General features: G+C 45.7%; 1 protein-coding gene across 2 annotated transcripts in view; it reads left to right on the top strand.

Moving 5' to 3' along the window:
- The first annotated feature begins 2,474 nt into the window (after positions 1–2,474).
- VLDLR (very low density lipoprotein receptor) overlaps positions 2,475–25,887 on the top strand; it is a 546,560-nt gene continuing 523,147 nt past the window's right edge. The window contains exon 1 of one of the 2 annotated variants that reach the window (XM_069625743.1): positions 2,475–2,746. In XM_069625743.1, the coding sequence (XP_069481844.1) occupies positions 2,677–2,746 (70 nt within the window). In that variant the 5' untranslated portion in view covers positions 2,475–2,676. The remainder of the gene's footprint in view (positions 2,747–25,887) is intronic. The other variant, XM_069625744.1, reaches the window with a different exon arrangement.

The raw sequence follows: 25,887 nt of genomic DNA, 5'->3' as shown, positions 1-25,887 counted from the left end.
TACATGCTATAGGACCCCTGAATACGCAGGTCCTCTAGAATTGGTTGGCACTCTGTGTATCTTCAGTATTTTTTCTACCTACGTTAGCAGTCTGCAGCATGGCCGTCCAGATGCTTCTAAGGTTGCCTTAACTTTAGCTTCCCACCAATTAGCATATCAATCCATCATCACCTCAGTGGTCTACTGTCAATTAGGCCTTTGAACTTCGTCTTTGAGAGTGTTCTTACCTCTGAGAAAATTAGGGAGTCAGCAGCCCAGTCTGCCTCCGTGCTTAGGTGCGACCATCTTGTTCGTCCAACTTCATGCTTCCATGTGACTAGAGACCATAAAATTAAGCCTTTTAATGTATTTAATATTTTATTCCAATAGACGTCTGATGTCTTCTTTGTTATGTTCACACCTTCTGGACAGGAGGTCTGTTCTTTCACACGTTTTGTATCCAAAGTCAGTTTACTCCAGTTTGATAAGACCTTGGCTTCCTGGGGCTCGTCCAACCTTGCCTTTCTGAGCTTCGCTTCTGTAATTCAATGTATGCTTTTTAAACTGCTAATGTCCAGCCTGCTTTAATACGTTTAGTGGAAACATCCATAATCTCTCATTCCTATGTATGTATACGTTTACGCTTGCCACAATCTATTTTACTTTAAGCTTAGAGCTAGCTTCACAATTACTTGGCTGCTTGCGTTTCTTCTGCATCTGTATACGTGTAAAATTATTTAATACCTTCATCTGTTTCTGTGGCATACGTTTCTACACCTTGAGCCCAAGATGTCACTTAGCCTTATTACTTTCTTGATGCCTTATAGAATATCTGCATTCTCTGGTCACTGCATCTTGTTATTTCCTCTTCAGCTCCATATAACATATATTTGGCAATGGCTAGTAACACTACCATTCACCCTTGGCGCTTATTGGTTCTGCTTCTTCGGGGTCTCGTTCAGATGAACATCATATTTCTTTGTATGTAGAAATCGTTTCCTCAATGGGTACCTTGGCTCCCAGATTCTCTTAGGTACTGACCCTTTCACTGGTTCCAGACTGGGTCCATATTCTGCTCTTTGTCGATTCAGCTGTTCAGTATAAGTCTCATACTTTGGTTTCCAGCATACAGGCAAACGGAGCGGGTCGATTGAGGGGAGGTACTTGGCTCCTTCTCTACAAGAACAATGAGCCTAATTGGCTATTTGAAGTTCCCAGGTCTTCCATCTTGGGTTGAGTGTCCCGGCATATGTATGCAAAAAAGTTTTTCATTTTTAAAATGTTTTCATAAGTATTGATGAAACATGTTTAATATTTGCTGCTGGTTGTTTAGTAAAGAAGTCTGATGCATAATACTGGCCTCTGTGTCTCTTAATAGAATTTAAACTCCCCTCACGCTAGAGGGGGGGGGGGTTTGACCTTTGTAGACTTGTAGCGATTTGAACTGTGTAGGAGATTCTTGTTTGGTATACGTATAGTGCAGAGGGTGAGAATGTTAGTGCAGGGCAACTTGAGCATCCTTCTGGTGAGACCACAGCCATCACCCGGTAATGTTGTCTCTTGGGCAATGTCTGGGTACTGAGGCCGTACTGGTAAAGTATTTGTGAGAAGATGCCCTTGGGCTCCCTGTTATCTCAGGTACTGGACATTGGGCAGCGACTGGTCCGGTGCTGGTGAGAGTGGGGAAACATGGGGATAATTGCAAAGCTATTTTTGCAAGAGTGACAGCGCAGCATGAAATGTCACTCTGCACGATGGAACCCGATAGCACAAACCTTGTTTTTCTAAAGGCCAATATGTTTTATTGCTTATAAACCCTTCGAGAACTCTGTTCATTATTTTAGTGAGAGAAGAGACAAATAAAAGGAAACATCTCTATAGTTACGGTACATGGCTCTACAAGCACCCCTTCCCCGCATACTCCGTATTTTCTCCCTCTTTTCTGCACCCTCAATACTTTGGCATCTCATCAGCGGGGAGGTTTGGTGTGTTTGCCTTGAGATGTAATTGGCCTAGCGGCAGCAGGTCTACTACAGTCCTCCTGCGGTTCGTGGTATGAGATATGCGGCAATTCGGCGAATGTCCCAAAACAAAAGCAAGAGGCAGAAAGAAAATACTGGTCGATTAGGGTAAAGGGATAGATTGTGTAAAAAAAACTGTCCTCGGCTTAGAAGGGCAGGGTTGAGGTGTCAAGTGGCGTCATTGTGGGGCTGGGCTCACCTGCGCCGTTAGTGAGGCGATTGGCAGGGAGGCGGAGCAGGTGAGCAACACACCCCTCCAGCACCCCCCTCCCGCGGTCCCCGGCCGGGTCTTGCATCAGGGCGCGGGCGGCGCTCACCTGACGCCGGTCAGCCGCAGACACTGGGACGCACGTGCAGCGCGTGCCCCCCTGATTGCACAGAGAGAGCGCTGGGCCCTGCTGATCAGGGCGCGTGCCTCGGAAGAGCAGGGGCGCGCGCCGACAGTACTATAAGGAGGGCGCGCGCCTCCTCGCTTGCTTCCTCCTGCGCCTTCCTAGACTTGGAGACAGGCGGCGGCCGGCACAGTCAGCCCCGTGGAGAGCAAGCAGAGCCGGGGCGCGCGGGGCCAAGCCGGACGGCTGCTGCCTCATCATCTTGGGATCTGTGATTGAATTTGTTTGCCCGTGGATCGGTTTGGCCAAGCCCCGGGAAGAGGGGCGTTTTTCTTTTTTCCAAGATGCTGCTTCAGCGCGGGGGTCTAGACGCTGCTCTACTGTTGGTGCTGGCTGCCGGCTGGTCGGCGTACGGTGAGTAGTGGGGGCGCTGCGCGGGGGGCTTGGGCCATTATTGCAGCCTCCCAATAACCTGCATGGATAGTTATTTTTTTTTTTGTTGAAAGGGGGGGGGGCGGTGACTGGTACGTGCGGGATGCCATGCCTCTCCTGGTCGTGTTGTGACAGCTGGAGGGGTGTGCATTTTTTTTCCCTTCATTCAGTTGCCTAAACCCCGTGTTGCTGTGGAAGGCGGGGATTTCAGCGCTGCACATAGAACCACAGGCGAAGGTATACCCTCTGCCCATGTGGTGTGGGTGTTGCTGGTGGTTTTAATTTGGGGCGACGCTGTTGCTGCTCCTGGCCGGGATGATGCCGCTCTGTTTTTGTCCTCTTTGTGGAGGAACGGCTGTAGCCCGCGCGGAGCTGAAGACCAGGGCTGTGGTAGGTTTAACACATTTGCGGATCCAGAGTAATGCTGGCGCAGCAGCCCCGCCGGGCCTGCAGCGGTACCTGGTGGGTGTTTGCCCGTTAACGTTCTTTATAATACGTGCTAAACTAGCAATGGCACCGTATTCCCGCGCGCAGGGGTGCATGAGGCCGCCTCTAGTGCAAATTATCTGGGGGTACTACAGTCTTTGAACGTGTACTGGGTGTGTGAGGTCTGAGGCGCCGTTGACCCCGGAGCGTCGCCCGCAGCCCCCGCGCACACGCCAGGGGTTGACATTGAGCGGGCTGCTGCGTCTGGCGTGCGTGCCGCCGGCTGCCTGACTGGGTTTCTTCCATAGGGCCAGCTGCAGACTGCACGGATAAAATTAGAGCGCTGCTCTGATACAATTGGTGAGCGCGAGCACAGTCCTGGCGGCCGCCGTGACCTTGTGCTTGGGTATATTTAGCCAGTGCCGCGGTCCCACTGCAAAACCGCGTCGTCTTTGTCGCAGGCGGCCTTCTTGACTTGCCAAGGGGCAATTTGTCCTCTATTCAGGTGCTGCCCACTCTCTGCCAGCCCGGCGCCGCGCTCCCTCTGTTTACTGCTCTTGGGTCTTTGCGCGTAACACATGACCCTCAGTGCTGGCTGGTTTGGGATCGTTCTGTTGCCTGCACGCACCCAAATAACTACCTTGTCTCAAAATTGCAACCTTTTGCACTCCGTGGTATGGGCTGGCGGGCATGCATAAGTTGGTTGAGGGATGCCTTTCAAACTTTGCTCCCAACCTGTCGCTTAACATTCGCCTGTGGAAAAATAACAATTGGCCGCCTCACGCCACTTGTAAGCTTGCGTGCCCGTCACTGCTGCATTGTAGCATATAGATTATCCGGGTGGCATATCACCCACCCCTCCTCGTGTCCCATCCTCGTCTGCGCACGATCTGTGCGAGTGCTGCATAAATACTTGCAAAAGGCTAACGCTTCAGTGATGGGAGTAAACACTGAAGTGCCCAACCACCTAGTCACCCTCGGTTGTCTGGTTAGCCACTTTTCTATGTACCGATTACCAAATGATTCTACTTGGCCCCATTGGCTGAGAAATGGCTCCTCCGTGCATTCTCCTAGGCGGGTGCATGACAAGTACATGTGTTTTTCTTGCGTTATGTCAGCTGAGAGGCTCCATGTAATGGTATGATTTTTGATATGATTGGGTGTTTATAACGCGTTTAATACCCAGAGGTTTCTAAGCGCGGACCCGGGGATCGAACCGGTGTTCCGTGTCGTCTTGCTTCCAAGGCGAACACGTTGCCCCTGAGCTATCCTGCCAAGCATGTGGAATGTTTGTGTGATGAGTACTGTTGGGACACTATTGGAGGGAGACGGGAACCAGAAGGAAGCGTTTACCACTCCTCTATATAAGAGCTTTCTTTAAGACAAGATAAAGAGGCATGCTTTGCTAGGTACCTGGTCTGCAGCTGTAGTCCAGGTTACTTACTTGCTGCACGCACAGTTTTGTTTTATGATGATTATTTACAATGTGCTTAATGCCCAGACTTTCTAAGCGCGAACCTGGGGCTCGAACCTTGTTGCTCCATGTCATCTTGCTTCCAAGGAGAGCGTTACCTCCGAGCTATCCTCCCTTTGTTTATGCTCAGAACGTATCTCGTTATGGCGCTGGCTGTCCTTGAAGTGTTGGCCGCTTCACATTTGGCAGCTTGTTTGTGTAACCTGAATCCCTAAAAAAGCATTGCCTTCTGTGACTAGTATCCATGGTCTCAAAATGTTCCCTCATCGCTGGCTAGTGATCGCTTATTCACCACGATTTAATGATGTGCGGAATTGAGATGGCGTGACTTTATGGGTGTTTATTAGCTTACAGCTGCAACTTTTAATAAGCTAGCTGCTTCATCACAGGACTTGGGTCCCATCTGCATTCATTTAGGTGTTTCCATGCCCCTTTTTTCAGCTTTTGGGTAATGCCCTTTTACGGAGAATAGAGTATATGCAAGTTTCCTGCTTAATTTTAGTTTTGAAGCTCTAATCTGGCCAGGTCCTGGCTTTTGTATAGCATTGGCCACATAACGTGTGACCTTGACTAGATAGAAAGTGGCTAATCTGTAAATGACAGGCTGTCCTGAGGCTTAGCATGCTTACACATGGTGCCAGCAGCTCAGCTAAGCCCCTTAGGCTAATGGTGGAAAGCCAGGTGGTAGGTAGCTTGTAGGACAAAACTACAAGGGAGTAGTCTCAATCAGGCCATCGCAAATCCCAAGAATACAAGTTCAACTATTGAAAATAAGACTTCAATAATGTGTGCTCTTCATCGCCCAGGAACAGGTGGTTGTTCTTAAGTAGTTGGGTAGTCTATCTTAAACCTGAGCCTGTAGGGGATAAACATCAGATTCCTCACCCTGGAAATTAGGTGGGTTGTAAACTTTGATATCTAACAAATATCCTTCAGTCTAGTCTTTCTGAGGTTTGTATCCTGTCCATGAGTGCAGCAACACACTTATAGTTCATGCAAAAGAACAAACTATCTGAACTAGTAATTAATGGAGCTGAATTGCTTGGATGTATACAAGTATAAACTTCACTTCTAGTTGTGCATGTTCTTAGAACTAGGAACACACTCAACCCAAAGACCACCACGGATCTACAGAATCTGCCAATATTGGAGTAGTACTTATGTCCCCCTGATGAGCAACACGTGTTTGAATGTTTGTGGATCAAAGCCGCATATCAATCAATGCGTGAGTACATCAAGACGAATATAGGAACTTAAAGAAATCCATTGAAAACCTGACTACTACTGTCTGAATGATTATTGTCCACCCTTTCACTCACCCACCTCGCACGTCTGTGGGTTTGTATACAAGCTGGCGCACAGAGTTCTCCACTTAAGTACCACAACTATTGGGCAGACCCTATTCTAGGAAGCAACCAGCGACTGGTTTGGAACCAAACATCTTTTTTTTGTTTTCTCGCCAAAGGGCTGTTAGATGCCTGCAGCTACCAACTAAAACGTCTCTTTGGTGGAGTAAGAACTGTGAATAAATCAAACGAAACCAACCAAAAATCCATAACATTCTGAAGTGACTGCCCTGATAGCACCCTCTTGTTGGTGGAATACCATATCCTATTGGGGGCACTAAATGACATGATCCATGTGGGATCTAGTCATGACTCTTGTGACATCTCATGCGTCAATCGGTAGTTCAGTGTACCAACCAATGGACTCCATCAACGCTGGGCAGCACTATGGTAAACCGCCATGGTGCCCAGTTGAGCATGATGTGAGACTGTGGAGCAGCTGCATCCCGAAAGCAACATGTTCCTTAAAACAACCTCGAGTAGCAAGAACTGTAAACCTGGAGGGTAGCAGATCGGGGAAAGCAAGCAGTCCACATGCTACAAGCATTGCAAGAGCAGCAGTGCAGTCCGCTCTGTCTTTATTACATGACAGAGAAAAACTGTACACAGCAATTTGCTTGTAACCAGCTGAACTGCCTCAGCGTCGAGTCTCTGCTACAGAGGTCACTTATGTCTTCTCCCTTACTGGTTTGTTCGCATCCTAGTTATGGGCAATGCTGTCGGGCAGCCCCAAGCGAGGCCGGGTAACTGCTGCCCCATGGCAGCAGGCCCCAGAGGGGTAGCGCCATCCCCCAGGGGCACAGCTCCCCACTCCCATCCACCAGCAAGGAGACACGCAGTCTCCACCCTGCTAAGTGCAGGCAGTGAGGTGTGAACGTACACCTCACTCTTCCACAATAACAAATGGGTGCTAAGCTCCTTGGGGAAGCAAGGTCAGCCCGGCAGCGGAACAAAGGGGATCCCCTCCCAGGGGCTCAGACGGCAGCAAGCCGGCCTGGGGGCTGGTTTCAAAGCCCCCCCAAATACACTACAAAGACCCAGGGGCAGCCCTGGGTCCTATATAAGGAGCTGCTTCAGCTCAGAAAAATACAAACTTGTTTGCGGACCCTGCCCGGGGACCCAAGCAGCTAGAGTTTGCGGTGTACTCGGTGTCTTTTTCTTTTCCGCAAACCCTCCCACCCTAGAAAAAGGGAGAACGGAAGGACAACCAGGACACCGTGACCACAACAAGTCGTGGGACAAAGAAGGCAGCACGTGTCTGAGCGGGTAACCTCAGGACCCGGTGCCCAAAAGTAATGATTACTGATGTGCAAATATTTGTTTCCATAACCATATCTGTAACAATAAAAACCTACGGCCTTTTTATTGCCAACACTCGCACAAATGTTGTGCAATAATTTATGTTGACTGAGGGGCGTGTCTATGTAAGGTTGCCTGCATATGGGTCCAGCAGTTATAGCTCTTTGTCAAAGCACTGTCAGCTAAGCAGCAACACTTGTGTTGAGCATAATTTCTTTTGCTCCACATTCTGGTCACTCTTCCTCCAGCGGGGGAGAAGTGTATTGTACCCCAGAACGTTACGTGATGGAAGTAGTGCTCAAATCATGGTGGCACCTTGACAGCTAGTGCGAGAAATGTTAATACTTAAAAAAATTAAAAAAAAACCTGTGTGGGTGCACGCAAGGGAAGCACACCCTGTTGACTATGAAGGCATGGACACAGTAGTCCCCTCTTGCCTGAGGTGGTCACAAATGCATGGCTTGAAGGCATTGCATGTGTTTAAAAGGGTATCCCCATCTACACTGCAGGACCCCCCCAGATGGCCTCAGAGCTGGCAGTTTGGGATTGCAAAACACGTTCAGAACAGATGGCTGTAAATTTACCTCTTCCTCCCGGACTCTGTATTGCGTTTGTTTTTATGTAGTTTATGCCACCTAGCACCTCCTTGCAAATGCTGGAGATGGTTGTTCGTCTCAAAGTGGTGCAATAGTGTGGTGCAGATTAATCCATTGTACTGGACCCAAAGGTAAGGGGGAGTATTGGCCACATTTACTCCCCCCCCCCCCCCCCCCCAAAAAGCCAGTACTTCAAAAAATGACAACGTAGTAAAAATATTCCCAACAGAATGGGAAATGGACACACAGGAGCCCGTCACCCTGCTTTCATTCAGAGCTCCAATAAGTTTGGCCCAGGAGTGCCACAGAGGTAAAAAGTAACTTTGTGCAAAATATCTTATTTGTGCTAACATATTAAAGACTCCAATTGGGAATGGGACTTCCCTTTTTCACTTCTTAAAGAATTGCGTGTAAAATACTGACTCCTTCACAATCTTATCTGGAGCATGATACCTAAGGGACTCTCCAGCCTTTGCTGTTACCAGAATAATCCCCCTTAATTCACTGATTAGGGGAGGAACAGGGTCTGGCATTGCTCAGAGTATCTGCTTGGGCCCATCCTACTGCCTTCATTGCACCACTTTCCAGTGGCTGCTTCTGTGGCTCCGCACTGAGTTCCTATAAGGAGCATGATCTGTCACCACCTGTCTCGCAGCAGTGTAGGAGCGCAACACCCAGCAGTTACCACAGGCAATTAAACTGAAGTGCGTTTGTCATTGCCTTGTCTGAAAAAGGTAAACTTGAGTTTGAACTAATCTATGCATTTCAAGACTTTAGTGCATTAAAGTTGGGGTAATGTGTATCAGTCTTCTAGCCATGCTTGCATGTGTTTGTAGTGTGATGTGGAATCCTAGAATGTTTACATTGAAATAATGGCTCTTAACTACACAAACAAATACATGATTTTTTCCCTTGATGTTGGTTACAGCAAGCTGTGGCAAATTTGTATTCAAGCACATGCGTCTTTTTTCATTCTTGTGCTTGCTGCAGAACTATGCGACCGTCTGCTGACCATCCTACCCCCTAGTTACTCATATAATACATTTGTTTTGCTGAACTAGTAATTAACATAATTGCTTTGGTACATTGTTGCAGAATTGTACTGGCTCATAATGCACGTTAACTGTGCATGCATGCAATGGCAGCTATTGGCTTTGCCAGTCCTTTTTGTGCTTTAAGAAGGTCCCGTAAAGGATGAGCAGCCCCTGTACAGAGGGTATGCATGTGGCATGCCGAAAATGCTGGCCTTGTTGCCGGTTCTGAGTAACTTTGCAGAAAATGTTGGAAGAGTCATGACGTCCAAATGAGTGCGGCAGGCAAAATGACACCCATGCAGATCCAGAAGTGCTTTTCAGAGTAGGAGTGATGCAAGTATTTGTGCTTTTCCAAGCAAATTGCTATTTCTGCACCTTTTCACAAGATGCTTTGCTATTTATAGGCCCACAGATATCCAGCTAGTAGGAAATACCTTGTCTAGATCACGTTTTAGATCGATGGCACTACCATTTTCAAGTGTTAGTATTGTTCCTTGTTCATTGGCACGTGCATACTGTAGTACTTGTTGTGTATTAGTGTTGTCCCCTGTCAGTTATAGCGGTTTCATGCACACTTGAGGGCGGAATGCTTTTCAAGGTAAACCCCATGTTGGTGTGGGTTTATCCAGCTACTTGAATTGCACTAACTTTGCAAAGGAGTTTGAAGAAATTGGTCTGGTGAGGTCTTTGATTTGAGTGGTAGTGGGGCATAGCACATGGGATGGTGGTCTTTCCGTCTTTTGCGGCATTGTAGGTAGTAGAGATCTTATGTGTTTGCAAATTCCTACAATCTTAATCTGAGTGCTCTATAAAATTAATTCCAGAGCACTGTGCCAAAAAGGTATTCCTCCCTGCATAGGCTGGACAAGGTTTCTTAATGAATCGTCATGCGCAGCCAATTTCAGTAAGCGGCATTGGCCTTTACCCCAGACGGCCTTGTGCAATGTTTATAATTTGGACTGGTTATCAATGATTTCAGTGTTTTGGAGGTGTTTCCTTGTTTGTATAGCTTATGTTGACTCGACTGCTTCAGACCGCAGGGTTAATGGGAAGAAGAGGGCGGTGCAGTAGTGGCAGAAACTATTGGTGGCTCATTGTCCCTTACGGATGGGTCTGTTGGGGCAATGAACTCCAGACTCCATATGAGGAGGCACTGATGTAACGAATGGAGAAAACATTGTAACGTCCGGGGTTGAAAGTTTATTGTGAGGCCAGTTTAAGGAGGGCTTGAGTCCGTGTGACACTGCAACTGTCCTTTTCGATCTCTCCTTGAAATGCTGTACCAACTGGCCTGTCACCCTAAAGGATTGTGCTCTTGCATAGCAAGCGCCTGATCTGGGGATTGCTCGAGTTGTGGCCGAGATTTCTCACTTTACTGTTCCATTCTGCTTTGCCGTGATCAAAGGTGCAAAACTGCAGAGCAAAGTCGTCAGCGTTGGCCTAAAGTCAAGGTAGTCTGCAAGGTACTAAGGCTAGTTGTCACAACAGAAGCAGAAGGGGGCACAATGCATTTAAGCACATGCTCCCCTTGTGGGGCTCAAATGAATTCTGCAGTGTATCTTTTTTTCACATGTTGTCCTCTTTTGTGGTGTTTTGTAAAGTTTTATTGAGAAGCCACCTTCTGGAGTCCTTCCCTCACCACTCAAGTGGTTATTCGACGAACTGACATTCTTTTTTTATTTTAAAACATGTTTTTTTTTATCCCTCTCCCCTGAAATGAGTCAAGAACCAGGCCAGTGTATGGAAATATATTGGTAGTTATTTAAATTAACAGCAATCGAAATTAGCACAAATATCAAACTCATCCATGGCACAACACAATCAACTTCACTCGGCATAAATACATCGGAGTCAGTAAAAGACACAATTTTCCCCTTCTGTAAATCTCACTTCACAAAATAATTACACATCAATAATATAATTTCACCCCAAAACATGGGGTGATCACTTTTCAGCCCCCTAACCGTCTTACTTTGGTCTATGTTGGGGAAGTCGGATAGAGAAATGTAGATGCTTTGAGTAATTTTGGATTTCATTTCAAGTCCCTGCTTTCAGATCCAGCATGTGTGGAGGACATTTGGGAGGCGGGGGCTCATTAAATGGGAGATGTGACATCCAGGCTGGAACTAGTTTTCCTTTCTGATGTGTTTGACCACAGCCAGAAACATGTTTTCCATGAAGACAAACTGGCTCTTCAAATGTCACTGAGTTTGCTAGGCGAAAAATAATATATACATTACTTTGTCAACCCACATATGTTTTCCTGACCTTTTTCTGATAGCAGTGATATTTATTCCACTTTGTTTTTTTAAAGCTGTTTTTATTTGCACACACGTGTGCAGACTGTTTTTGCTTTTAATGTTGAAATCCTGTTTTCCATGTCACAGGGATCTTTGATTCCTCCTAATTTTGTAAATTAAACTGCTGCTTATCCATCGGTAGTGACGGGTAGGCCCTTTTCCACATGGCTCTTACTTTACTTGGAAAAGCAAAGGCCAGGCCGTTTTTGTTTGTTACAATGCCTGCCATTCATGTGAAAAGGACTTTGATTCGGGCTTTTAATTGCACCCCGCAGTTTGGTGTCTTGTTCTGCCATTTTCCAACTGTATTCAAATTCAGTGCTGAATGTCAATATAACTGGGAGGGATGTTGGTGCGCGGTACAAATGTCCTTTAACATTATCACCACTGAAGTGGTCCCCTGGAGCTCTGGCGGCTCTGAAAAAGGGGAGGAGAGGGATAGTTGAAACTAAGAGTGCAACCCCCAGTTGCTACTTTGTCGAGCTTACTGTACCGCCAATTTAAATTTTTTTACCAGAAGGATTTCTAACCAGGCTACATGGCACTTGCTTTTTCGTACCTACAGTGTTTATTGCACTGAGCTACAGTTGCTTGATTGGTTCACAGCCTGGATTCCCTCTCTGCAACGTTACAGCCAGTTTAGAAGTATTTTGGACATGCTGACAATGGTTTTTAAAAGAATTTGTATAGTGGTACCTTGCGGCTTTGAATCATCCCCTCCTATATTGCGACTAGTCTGGGATTGATATGTCTGAACAATTTGGTACAATGCGCAGTGGGAGGTTGTTGACTGGACACTTCAAAAAAAATGTTTTGTACCACTATATTGCATCTAGCCTTACACGGGTCATTTTGAATTCAACGAACACATTTTGAGGAAAGTGACTGGTGGACTCATGTCTCTGAATTCCAGGGGTGTTGCTAGGTCTGTGTGGGTGCCATTCCTTAAATATGAATGTTTCTTTCAGTCCCTATGTATGCAGTTTTGAAGGGGCCTGCACATTCTGGGCTGGAGATGTGTTTTTCTGCAGAAGCGGATCTATTTAGTTGGAAACACACTTCCTCCTACATTACACCGGACTGCCTGAGGAATGCAGAGAATTGCAATTCAGTTCTGCATTAATGTTCGTTCTGCTTGCTTATCCTAGCGCAACATCAAGTTTTCTATAGCTCTTCCCCAGCTGCATGATCTCTTGGCGATGGTACTTGCAATGATCTCGTGGGACAAACTCCCCGGTACAAACCACTAACTATACTCGCAGAGGCAATTCCACTTTAGTGGCAGCTGAAAAGCTTTCAATTTGGATTTTGTTCTCACTGAAAAGTGGACTCTGCCTTAAAGAAACCATATCTCACCAGAGGCGTTGCTAGGGGGGGGCGCGCTAAGGGGGCTATAGCCCCTGGTCTTTTGGTTGTAGCGCCTGAGATTCTATATGGGGCTACAACCAAAAGGTTAGCTAGCCCCCAGTCATGACAGTTCTGGCATTGGTGTAGCCCAGGGCCTTTTCCAGAGCTACCAACACCTCTGTATCTCACTAATATATATATATTTGCAGTCCCAGTCTTGTTGCCTTCCCATGCATTACCTAATCAAGTTGGACAATTTAGGGAATTGGTAGTTTTAAAAAAAAAATGCTTCTGAATTTGGGATAACAAGGGACATGGCCAGGCAGCCGTTCCATCAGCACTACCTTTATTTGGGAGTATGTTCCTTTGCGTAGACTGGTCCTACTTCGATGCGCTGTTCTATTTGGGTGAATGTACAGTCTTCTCTCTAGGTAAATCGGTCCTTTTTGTTCTCCGCTTACTCCCCTCCTTGGTCTTAATCTCCCAAATCTGTATTAGTCTTTTATAACGCACTTAAAACTGAGACCAGTCTTTATGCGCGGGACCTGGTTTATGCTGTACTTTCTGAATTAACAAATTTCATTTTTATCCTCTAGTTCGGACTCCTTAGTGCTACTTTGGTAACTTATTTTTTTCTGATTCTGCAATTTGAGACTATCTTCAGATGTTGTATGATGTCTGTTCAAACATTTTCAGGCAATTTGAAACCCGGCCCTCCCCTTTTTTATACGACATTAGATCTACAGCATCAAAGCTTATGTAAGATTGTGTTATGATGCACCACTTCATTTTGTTTTGCATATATTTTAGTAAATGCATTGATTGCTTTGTGCATTTGCAGCTGTTCTCTAGAGGGCAGACATTATATAGTGCCTTTTTAATATTCTGCGTTTCCATGTTGACACGAAGTGCATGTTCATGTTCTCGCCCCTGGACTTATCCAAGGCAGGTGTCTGGTTGATCTTTGAAGGTATGCTTTGGACCATGATATGGAATCTGGAATAGGGTGTGCTAATACAATCTCAGAGAGCCAGACTGGATTGAGTGAATCCATTGTGTGCGATCGGACCAGGAGATGTAGTGTTTGTACTCCAGATGTGGTTAAGTTAACCCTGGGCACTTATTTTATACCAGGATTTGAAATGGAGGGGAGCTGGAGGTTGGGGGGGGGGGGGTGGGTGGGTTTATTTATCTCCTGCTTGTACCAAAGAGCCAGGTAATGTTGACACAACAGCTACGAGGAGCTACTTTTGTCATCCCAGGCCAACTGATGCAGAGTAGCACAGTTACATGAATTGGTTTTGATGCTCTATAAAAACATAGGGCATATAGAAAATGTAAAGCATAAGTGATCCTAATGGAAAGAAGTTTACTTGCCTTTTTGCCACGAGTTATTCTGCTGCTGAATCCAACCTTTTCTTTAATCTGAAAGGGGGGAGGGGGAGTGTGGACCTAGTGTACAGTCTGCAGTGTTTGCAGAGCGTTACTTGGGAGTTTCACTTTGGTCTTTTTTCAATGGATGCTGTAGCAGCCTGAAGCTCTTCCTGCCTGGATGAAATCATTAGCCCTGCAAAGTGTGGAGTGCAGTCCGCAGTCGAGTGGTTACCGGTTAAACACTTGGCCCTTTTCCATTCTCATCTTCAAAACATATTCACACGGAATCGCTGCCTTTTTTTATCCTTTAATTGATGGTACAATCCAGTTGCCTGGAGACTGGGGGCTCGCCCTTTTGATCCAGGAACACTTGTATTACTCACAAATACAAACCACTGTCTTCTGATTACATCTGGGTTTGGCTTCAGTGGCCTCTTCTGTTGCCTTCTGATATTGTTTTATGTGCTTGGGAGACTGTGCGAAAAGTAGCTTTTTTTTTTGTTGAGTGCAGTCTCCCCATCAACACGGTCTGTATCTTCGTTAACAGCACCTATAATTCTAGGTGGGTTCTCCTGAACGGCGACTGCTGGCCTGGTGCCTTTGAGCCGTTGGATCATCTTAACCTAAGCTCCGCTTGGAGCAGACAAGCTGTACAACAAACTGAGATGTGTACGTACGTGTGCCATGCCATATTTCAGTTTTTAACTTCATTTTTTCATCTTTTAGCATTCATTTTTTTGTTTTCAGTTCTCTTCACCTGCTCTATGAACTTGACCGCTCAATGTATCCCCCTTACCTAACCGCACATGTTTGAAAGCAGTCCTACCTATCCCCCTCGCCTAAGGGGTTACTGAATCGGTGTAAAATGTAGCAAGTCGCTGATCACATCACAACCTAAAATACACTGGTTAAGTAATAACTTTTTTTTTTTTTTACTAAAGACTTAATCAACAGAACAATGTGTGTTGGGCTCATTTGAGGAGATGCAGATGAAAATTTGCTGCTCGTGATTGAGACGCTGAAATATCCTTGGGTGAATCTTATAATCTCTTCGATTTTATGACCTGCAATGTTCTCCCCCCTACTACAATGACTCAATTGTGCAGAGGTTTTTAATTTTTTTTTTTGTTGCACATTTCCCCCCCCCCTCCTTTTCATACCCTCTATGCCTGGGACCAACCTTTTGTGGATGGTCCCTTCTGACGAGACACTGAAGTCTTTGTATCATGGTGAGAAGGCCTGAAAACGGATGTTAGTTTGACTGTTTTTTACTGGGGAAAAATGTATAATTTAAGTTATGCATAATGGCACACAAGGAAAATTGTGTGGTGCATCTTCGTTCTTCTGTGGTACACGCTCAAACTTTGAGCTTGAGGCAAAGTGTGTAGCTGAGGGGGCGGCAGTGAGGATGGTGTTCCTCTAGAAAGTGAATGTAGTAATGTCATCTGGGTAACTAGTGTTGGCCCCCTGGCTCTGCCACCTACTCGGAACAAAAAGATCATTAGGGCCTTGATCTTGCCTTTGCCCTAAGAATATAATGAAATCGGGGGTTGAATCCATTACCTTGGGCATAATTCCTGAGGTGACCAAGATGTGTGCAGCTAAGTGGTTGGCAGTGAGGGATTGTGAGGATGGTGTTCCCCTGCAGGTGAGCGCAATGTCATCTTTGTAGGTGAATTAGTTTCCTCCCATGTCTCTGCAGCTTACTTGAACCAAAATAAATCCTTTCAATAAGTAGAGGTGTTCCACTATAGTTACCTCTATTGCAACAAAACGAGAAAAACAAGAAGCGGTAGTTGACCACAAAGAAAACCGGTAGGAATAACAAAGGAAGGGATCCCTTAAGAAGAATCATACAAAGCAATCAGAACAGTTCTATCTAGTTTTAAACAGCCACTTGTCAGAAATCTGCTCACGATCAGATCAATTGGGCGGGGGGGGGGACTAGAATCAATTATCTGAGATTAAATCAAGGGGCTCTTTTAATCCGGTGGATAGTTGCTCTGTGTTTTGACCCAGGTAAATGGGTTGAATTCCCTTTGTTGGGCCTGAAGTCAACTACTGCTTCTTTTGATCCTTTGCCATTGAATACACTTCAGGATGAAGGCGACTGGCCAGGTCTACATGTAAATCCCAGTGTACATGAAACCCGGGATACAGACCCCCCCCCCCCCCCCCCCCCCCTCAGTGGGGCATATGACCAGGGGAATGAATGGTCCTGGCATATTGGAAAGCCAGAACACAGCCCACCTTTTTGGATTCCCAACTAACATGGAGGCACTGGTTACAGAGGAAAGGGACCGTTCCTGAAGGGTCCATACTATAGAGGGGGGTGGTGGTGGTGGTGGTGATGTAGATCGCTGGAGGACCATCAAGAGAACAGATACCCCCTAGGAGTATCCTATTGGAATGTATGTTTCCCGAGAATAAGGAAATCCTATTGAGGCATACCACGATTTTGCAATTTGCTGAATGCTCTACTTGAGTGGTATCTCTTCGGCGGATACAAAAAGGGTTGCTTTGTGGTACATGGTCACACAGTAAGAGCAATAGTAGAAGGTGATGGCATAAGTATCCTGGGGTTTGGTGTCGCCGCCCACAAGCCCAAGCTACGAAAGGAGGTGGGCCTACTCCAGTTGCTATATATGTGGCAAACGGAAGTGGCCTAGTGTGAGTGCTCCTAGAACAGGTGCCCCTGACCTATTAGTAAGGGGTTCAGATTCCCAAGTTTACTGGAACGCGTGAACAGGGTGAACTTCACACTTGCTACCCATCTGCGCTCAGCGGACCAGTCCTGGAGGTAGAAAACCCTCACCCACAATGAGGTTGTCAATTTCTTAGGCCAACTCCTAAAAGCAAGTGGGGTTGTCTCGGGGCGGGAGCTCTGCTGCTAAAGGCAACCTTAAACACGCCTATAATAGAGGTGGTACTAAGAAAAAAAAGAACTGCGACACAGGATAGCCCTCCACAAAAAAGGTCTGGGCAATTTGAGTGACATGAATTGATTAGAAAATCCCAGCAGGCGCATCAGAACTTGCTTACTCTAAGTCAAATGGATTAGAGGGACAGAGAAGCCATGCTCTTAAGCCTGGAATAAGAATTCCACTGCCTTTTGGCAAATAGTTAATCAGTGAGGCTCCGCAATCACTACTCCAAGTTAATGGGAGTATCTGAATCGTAATGGGTTTTGCACTTTGAGTATTTTCAAATCATTCAGGGCTGAGCAGTGTGGTGATAACTTATGAATGGATAATAATTTTCGCAGATGGATTTTGGTGAAGATGGAATCTGTAGGATATTGGGCACTATTGGCACTTCTAGGGCCCTAATGGTTTGACTAACTAGGTCTTGATGTCTGATAGGGAGACGTGGGCTACTACCCTCTCATTGTTTACTAGCCTCTGGAGCTTCCCCGTCATGGTCCACTGCTCACATAATCCCAATATTTAACAGGTGATGGATGTGATGCCCTCTGCTAACGACCAATTGTGCATTTGGACGCAGATGGCTAAATCGTTGTCTCTAATCTACTAAAACATTTAGAAACCTGGGCTTCTGAGATTGGGCGAATTTGTAAGTGGCAGGTGGGTTTTAGAAGGCAAATGAGGACTAATCCATATGGGTTGGTAATTCAGCAGCTGGTAAGCAGTAAATGAGGCTGTCTACGGAGCTTCTATTGATCTTGAAGTGCCTCCTGAACGTACTTATTCGTCTTCATACCAATACTGTTGTGTCCGCTTGAAAAACAATGGTGACCTATTTAGAGAAGTCTGTGGGTGGGGGGGCGCAGGACAAGGATGTGTTGCCCCTTCTAACCGACCAAATAGATTGCCTAATGGAAGCCTCATTGATTACCCCGAAATTGTTACACTTCCAATTATTTGATGCAAAGTGGGGCTGCAATGATTGATGCCTTTTTGATCATATGGTTAAATACTCAAGTTTACCCTGTCAAATCAGATTTTCTAATATGAAAAAATGTGACCTGGGGAATTCTGCTATTGCATGTATTCACTGATCTACTTGGGCTTTCCAGTTTATAGTAGATCTTCAATGCAGAACAGCATTTCTTGCTTAAATGTGATTGCTGGGAAATTGACTAATCAAATTAAAGGATTGATACAAAGTTGTGCTTTCCCTTCAACCTGTAATCGGATATTATGAATTAAAGAATTCATAAACTCCTATAGAATTGATATGCATCCATATGCCTTCTTTGAACACCTACCTGTATTGGAGGGTAAGATCTGGAAACTCGTTTTAAATCTACCAATGACCCTCCCTGTAGCCAATATTCGCTATGGCCCTCGCTTAGTGTTACTTACAGCACACGCCCATTGTTAAATTCTGTCATTAATGAGAAATCTTAATTCCGGTTGAGGGCAGCCTATATGTAGATCTCTCGTTGCTCGTCCAAGAATGGAGGCACTGAATGTGCCGAGTCAATCTGTTCCTCTGCTGCTCAACACAGGATTTGGTTGAATACCCGAAGTTATTACTCTTTGAAAATGATTGCATTTCGACAATTGAAAAATTGCATTCATACTCCTTTAACTCACTTGAGCGCCAAAGATATGTTTATGAACATCTACCCACACCAAATGACCCACTGGATCTTCATTCGTTTTCAAAGGAACCTTCCTAATTCTAAAGTCATATTTAAATCTGCAGAGATCCTGCTATATTTTCAGCTTCTTTAAGACTATAGACATCGTGGAGATGTCCAAAATGCTCAATGCTTGAAGCATAATATTTTACGTAAACTTCTGGGTAAATGGGCTTTTTGTGAGACTGATCGAATGGATTTTGGAACCAATGTTTGGCCAGCAGAACTGTCGGTTGTAATTGGAATAACCTCTTTTATAAAGGCTTTGCATTAGATGAATTTTAATATAATGGTGAGTTCTACATCTTGGAAACTGAATTTGTTTTGATCTTATGATTATTTGGTAATTTGCACTTATGCCGATTTTTAATTTTTTTAAAGTTTTGTAATGTCTCTTAATTTGTGTTATATTAAAGGGAGTTCTTCAAGGGATCCTAAAGGACAAAATGTTGCTTGTATCTTGGGTGGGAGTTGGATTTGCAGAACACTATGTATTAGCTTCTGGTTAATGCTGGAAGCTGCTTCTAGTTGCTCACTCTTTAATTTTGAGCCCTTGTGTACTTTTTCCCAGAGAACAAAGAATGTCGAGGCTAACTTGCTCTGGTAGCAAAGCTATACAATGAAATGAGGTGTTCAGCCGATACTGACTAGGTATTCTTTGTGTCTTTATTAATGTAAGGATATCCAAGTGGAGTGATGGTGCTTGGATTTCTGTGCATGAATGCATGAGACTGCAGTGGTCTGGTGCATACCAACATCCGTGGCCAGTGGTAGACACATTTAGCCCCCTCTTCTCACTGCACACGACAATTATTGCCCTGTCCAACAGGCAGGGGATTCCTCCAAATTGCTGAGATGTGCCACAACAGCACCAGGTGCTCATTAGCCTACTGAGGCCCTCAATCGGTTTCTGCAAGGTGTGCCACTCTATTTTGATCACTGGGCCAGACTGATTCCAATTACTTTAATCGCTGGTACCCCCAGACCACCTTAGTTTCATGCACTGGTATCCAGACACCTTATCCCTCCACTTGGATATCCTTATACCTTGCCTTCATAAAGACTGAGTGAGGGTTGGACACACTGAATAAATACCTATTCAGTATCGGCTGAACACGTTTAACTCATAGCTTTGCAACCAGTGCAAGTTGGCCCCTGCCTTGTTTGGTATGATGGTGCCTCCTTCGACCACGCTACTTTGTAGGTCACTCACTGTTCGATTTCTTGTGAAATTACAAATTGATGTGCAGGTGGACTCTATTGTGTCCTACCTCACTTAAAGCTGTTTCCTTTAGGCTACAATATGGCTTCGAATTTCATAAATTCGACTGACATTCTAGAGAAAGCCAGTCGCTTAAAACACATTTTTTTCCCTTCTGCTTAAGACTGCATTCGAAATGTCTGTTTCAGTGCTTGACATTTTGTGCTCAGGAATTCCCACGACTGAAAGAAAATATGTAATTACATTCTTTGAACCTGATAATGAGCAGTTGCGCAAACTTGTGACAAATTCCTAACAAACGCCAAGTGTATGTAATTCCTGTTGCCTAGAAGGCCCTTTAATTTTATTTTAGGCCTCAAATTAGCTATAAAATGTTATACAGATCTATCCTCTTGCTTTAAACAAATTAAGTAAAGGAATTTATCAACCTGCTTCTCCCAACTTGCATTATATGGAACATTGTTAAAGCCGTTATGTTCGGTTTCAAGTCTGCTAAATATGTAGGCCAGTGATCAAGATGTTGTAACAAGCACAATTTGCATTTTCTAAAGGCCATGCTCCAAAGCAATTGGATGCCTGGGGGCACTCTTCCACTGCAGGCTAGTCACTTTGTGCTAGTAATTGCAAATGCTCCTCACATCAAATCTGTCTAATTGAAACAAACCAAGTAGTGCATTACTTACACCACATCACTCCATAAAGAAATCGGCAGGTTATAGACTAATGTTGGTGGGCAGTATCGATGAGTAATTTTGGTCAGATGTCCGAAGATCTCAACATTGCATGACTGGAGATGTTCAGTGATCTTGTTGCAGTACATCAGACCAGACCATTGAAGGGGAGACGTGTGGGACTGATCTTTTAGCAAGGGAGTGGTGACTGCTATGGGCTTGTATGAGAGGACATGCTGATGCCTGGTGGCTGCTCTTACTAGGAACTGATGTAGGCCCCATTGATGGTGATTGTTCCTTTGATACAAACTGGGCCCAATGGCGTGGCTTTTAATGGATTAGTTGGAGAGCTGGAAGACGCTATTCGGCTACCCTCGCCTTAACTGTGCTAGTTGTAATGGAAGGGCTTTTAGTCCAAGCATCTGGAGAGCCAAGTGTGCAAGCCCTTTGAGATGGTCAGCGCAGCTGGGATAACTGTTCCCTAACCCGATAATCGCAGAGCCTGAGTTATAGTAATGTGAGTAATCGCATGTAACATTTACATTTTTAAAATGCCAGACTAAAGGTTATCGCAGCATTGGAACAATTCGACAGCTTGAATAACAAAAGATATGGTAGTCGCCTAGGTAGGAGACCGATGAAATCGATTACTTAGATTTATCAAACAACCAGGTGTTAAGTTTCCTTTTTTTTTTTTATTTGAAGGTATGGAATGACTGTTCATTTGATAGGGTTGGCAATTACTTCCAGTGTGGGTGCTGTGACGCAGAAGCTGGCTCCACCTGCGCCTTTGCTCTTGTATCGCAGGATGCTTGTGCTAGAGAGTCCACACATGGGCAATTTGGGTGATGCAAGAGGTACAAGGGTGTCTCATTGTAGGTGGTGGGGGATGAACAGGTTTTTGAATTCCACTCTGGCTTTGATGGGGAGCCAGTGGGAATGGTGTCTGGTGGCAGATGTGGTCAGAGCATTGTAGTGCTTTATTTTGGAGTTTGGACGAGGTACCAGAGTTTTATGTTGCAGTAGGATCAGAGCTTGTGGCAGTTGCTCTGTGCATATGCACATTGTATCCTTTTTACAGGTAACTATTGCAGTAACCTGCATGGATTACTATTTTCGACCCAGCTGCTTCTTGAAGCCAGAGGTGTACTGCTCATTCGGATTACAGTCGACCTTCAATGGTCTCAACAGCTCCCCAACTCTGAAAGGGAATGTGAGATTTTAATTGGTGACCTTAAATGCCCTGATTTGGCGGTTGAAGGTAAATCTTTGAGCATTGAAGAATATGGGGAACCCCATGTAACAAGGCATGGCTTGCCACTTGTAAGGGCGTGGGAGGGACATGTATCACTTTAAAAATAGGACCGCTATTAATATGCCTGATATAAGATTGCCTTATAGACTATAGGGAGACTAGAATTGAGGCCTGGCTGGAAAATATAGCTACAGCTCAAAGTAGACCTTCATGTTAACTACTAATGCATGGAAGAGCTTTGCTATGAACCTTTCCCAGGTCCATTACCACCGAAACCCAGCTTCAGTCCATTGGGAACATGGGCATACAACCACTATCATATAGCCCTGGCATACTCTGAGCATGTCCACATGAAGGGGTTGTAAAGGACCTAGTGGGCGAGGTACAGCCTCTCTCACTACCCTTAATGTATGACCTGCTGTGAAGCTACTGCAGACCATGTAATAGGTCATAAACTGTGCCGCATGTTCCGCCAGGTTGGTTGGGACAAAACCAATCTTCTCGCATGTGAGAAGCAAGTGCGTTCTTCCCCATATGAGTAGGATGGTTTAGTTGTCAGTGCTGTGTAACAATAATAATGGTATCACTAGCTTACCAGTTTTTCCTTTTTGCCATAAGGGTGTCTGAAGGGGGGGGGATATGGAACACCCCCTTTTTTCACCCATAACTCCTTTCCTCTTTTGGCGCATTCCCTTGCTGTTACATTATTTGTCACTGCAAATGCATTGTACCATAGTTCGTGCATAATTAGTCTGGATGGAGTGTCTCTATCTTGGATGTCTTCCAAATATATGCTTTTGCACTTCTGGACCAACTTTGCTGCTTCCTTTCCTAGTGCTTCTTTCCTGCGTTTTGTTGCAGTGTACCATAATGTACTATAGTGAGTTGAATTCCATACCACGGTTTAGCCTCCCTTTGTTTTTGTACCTGCTTAGGTAAGACTACAGAATAACCCCACTGTTTTATCCCACAGTTCACTTGTCTCAAGTCTCCATTTCTCGAACAGCCTGAATATACAGTAGGGTCTTTTTCTCCCCCCCCGAACCCCCCACTTTGCATAACCTAATCACGCTGATGTCCAAGTGTCTGGGTACTGCACCCTTGGTGCTAGCCACATGGATGCTTTGCAGTTAACTGTGTGCCATTGTGCAGTGTATTCTGTGTGGTTACTGCTAGGTAGCCTGCCCTTTTCCATACATTGTCCACAACCTCCCAAGAATGGCCGAAGGTAGGCTTTCATGTCAACCACCGCGAAGGTCGTCCCTGCTGTCAATCTCTCATATCCATTTCCCACATCCCTCGGTCAACAAAGGTAACTCGTTAACATGGCAAGAGATTAACAAAGGTATTGAGGTCGCCCCACCTCCCTTCTCCAGTAGTAGGCATTGCCTTGGTCCTGTGTTTCCACCCTGTCTCCCCATGTCTTTAGTGGAGGTGAACATGCTCTCCAATTCTGCCCTCATTCGTGCTGGGAGGTCTTTAAGCCTTTGCATATATGTGGTAATGCTGCGCGATATCCTTAATGCTGCAGTCTTCTCCATTATTCAGTCTATGCCCTTCTCGTCTCTGCACACCCTTGCCCTGTGATCTTCACTTGAACGATGGAAGGACCGCCCTACCACCTTGCCCTCACTCCCCCACAGTCATCCAACCCTGTATCCCCATCAGCACTAGCAAATTTCTCTTGGAAGCGAAGTTTCCTCAACACTGCCTTCCAGCTGCCCCTCACCATACTTCCACCCCTCACAGAGGAAACAATGTCTATCTGCGGTGCTGTCCTTCTACATCTCCAGTCTCGATCTTGCCACTCCCTCTTTGTCATCGCTAAAACGTGCTAATCCCTTCACTTGCACTTCCTCGCAGCGCACTTATCTTCCCTGTGCCGTCGCCCTCAACTTCTGCTTGTCTTGCGTCATTTGAACTTGCCTTTCCCTGTATTTCTGCCCTCCTTGCCATGTCCTCAAGCGCTCTCCGTTCTTCCCGCATGTCTGCTGCCTTTTTGAGCCCTGTCTTTCTTCCTTCTTTTTATCATCTCTCCACTTCCCTTACTACTGCCCATCCTCTTGTTTCATCTACATCCTTGCAACCTGTCGCTTTTTTCAATGCTTGCCAGAATCTCACGCTTCTTGCCCTCTTCTCGAGCTCCCCTTGCTACTCCCTCTTACTATATGCTGAAGGTGCAAATGTGGAATTCATATCCTGCTGCTCTTAATGCCCCCGCTGGATATAATCCCTGGGCCCCTGCTGTTGCGTCTTCGCTTTCGCATTCAGGAGGATGATTTGGGGCAAGTGTTTTTCGCCACTGTCCTGTTGGTTCAGCATCCAGTGATGCAGTGTAAACCCCTTATCCCCCCCACCTTAATGAAACATCTTCCACAGTTCAAATATAGCCCTTCGCTTGCTCAGCTTCTTCCCCTTGTAACCCTTGTGTGTATGCGTGTAATGGTTACTGCACACATGAGAAGCTCCCTTTTGGCCATGGCTTAGGCAGTTTATTGTGCCTCGTGTCCATTCTGTGCTATATTTATAAATCCTGTCCTTATAGCATGGAAGGAATTTACACATGTGCTGTAGGGGCTTATTCCCCCCATGTTTTTACCGGAATACATGTTACTTCACTTCTGCTGTTACCAGGCAAGCTTTTTTATGTTTCTTCACCTTAACACCAGAAGTTCAAATTGTTCTTTGAAAATCTGCCACATCAGCCACATCAATCAACAGCATGACCAGCGTCATGCCACTGCCCTGGGAGTGCTCCGCACACTGCCATTCTGCAATTCTGTCTCAAAGGCACACCCACCACTACTGTGCATGCAACCTCCGCCCAACACCACAACTCTTTCAATCCTCAGTTGCTGTTGACCATTAAACGACCTTTGTCTCAATGCCAGTAAAACAGATTGTCTGCATTGGGACACCGGCTCCTGCTCCCCCCCCCCCCCCCTCACTCTGGCTGGTTTACCTTCACCCTGCGCCTACCCCCCACCTGTGGGGCCTAAAACCTTGGTCATCTTTGACTCCTCTCTCATTGACATTTCTATCAACGACTCCTCCTTAGAGGTACTTTACCTTTTCTCATTTTCCCTCAGCGGCTCAGTCTCCAGAGCCCTGGTTCTCTCGACTAGACTACTGCAACAGCCTCTTCCTCAACCTCCCTGCTTACACCCTCTGCAACTCCTCCAGAACAGAACCACAAGACTTATCCCTGGTTTCAAGCAGAGGGACGGCATCTCTATGCCGCTGAAATCCCTTCAATGGCTCCAAGGATCAAATTCAAGACCCTCTGCCTTGTCCACGGCTTTCTGGGGCCTGGGACCTACTTGCCTTCAATGATGCCTTCCTAAATGCTGTCCCTCTAGAGCCCTCCACTCATCTGCCTCCAACCTTCTGCGTGTGAGCTGATTCTCCAAGCAGAGATTTGCTCGTACATAAAATGCCCTTTCCTCAGCAGGTGTCTCCCTCTGGAACAACCTCCCTGCCACCCTCTGTCTTGAGCCTGAAATGCTTAGTTCGGAAACTCCTCGGCCGTCCTTCGCCTCTTCCTTCTCGCAACCCTACCCTGCTAACCTCTTCCCCTCTCCCTCCTTCCGCACAGTTTGACTGGCTGCCTGGGGTACCTCAGTCTCACAGGTCCCAGGCACCCATGCCTACACCCTACTGCACTTGTAATAAAAACCTTGTAGAGCTTCTCTCTCTGCACTTCCAGTATCTACTGACTGGGTGCACTTGATCCACTTTTTGCACAATCTGTAAACAGCCCTCCCTGAAGATCGTTCTGTCGGTTCTCCTTTGTCTTCACCCCTTAATGTGCACTTGAAAAACTACAGAATCGCTGTCGGGCTTATTTTCTTTATCTAAACTGTTAAATGTATCGTATTCACTTATCTGCCTGTGCAGATCGTTTATCGTCTCAGAATTTGAAGGGCCCTGAGCAACTGTTTTCCCCCCTCCCCGTGTTCCTTCCCTTCTTCAGCACTTTGAAAAACTTGCTTGTGTATAGGCGCTATATAAATGAACATGACCATTTACCATTTAGTAAATCTGCACGCCTCGTGCATCATGAGTCCTATACGCAAACCTGATTGGTCGTCCTCTCTACCATACAGCGAAGAGAAGAATCTCAGACACCCGCCCCTTCACTGAATTCATCACATTTCCCAACTGCACCAGCTC

This window comes from Ambystoma mexicanum, chromosome 6p, assembly GCF_040938575.1.
Source record: "Ambystoma mexicanum isolate Mex_15411 chromosome 6p, UKY_AmexF1_1, whole genome shotgun sequence".
In the NCBI taxonomy this organism is placed as follows: Eukaryota; Metazoa; Chordata; class Amphibia; order Caudata; family Ambystomatidae; genus Ambystoma; species Ambystoma mexicanum.
This window is presented reverse-complemented; position numbering and strand designations above follow the sequence as displayed.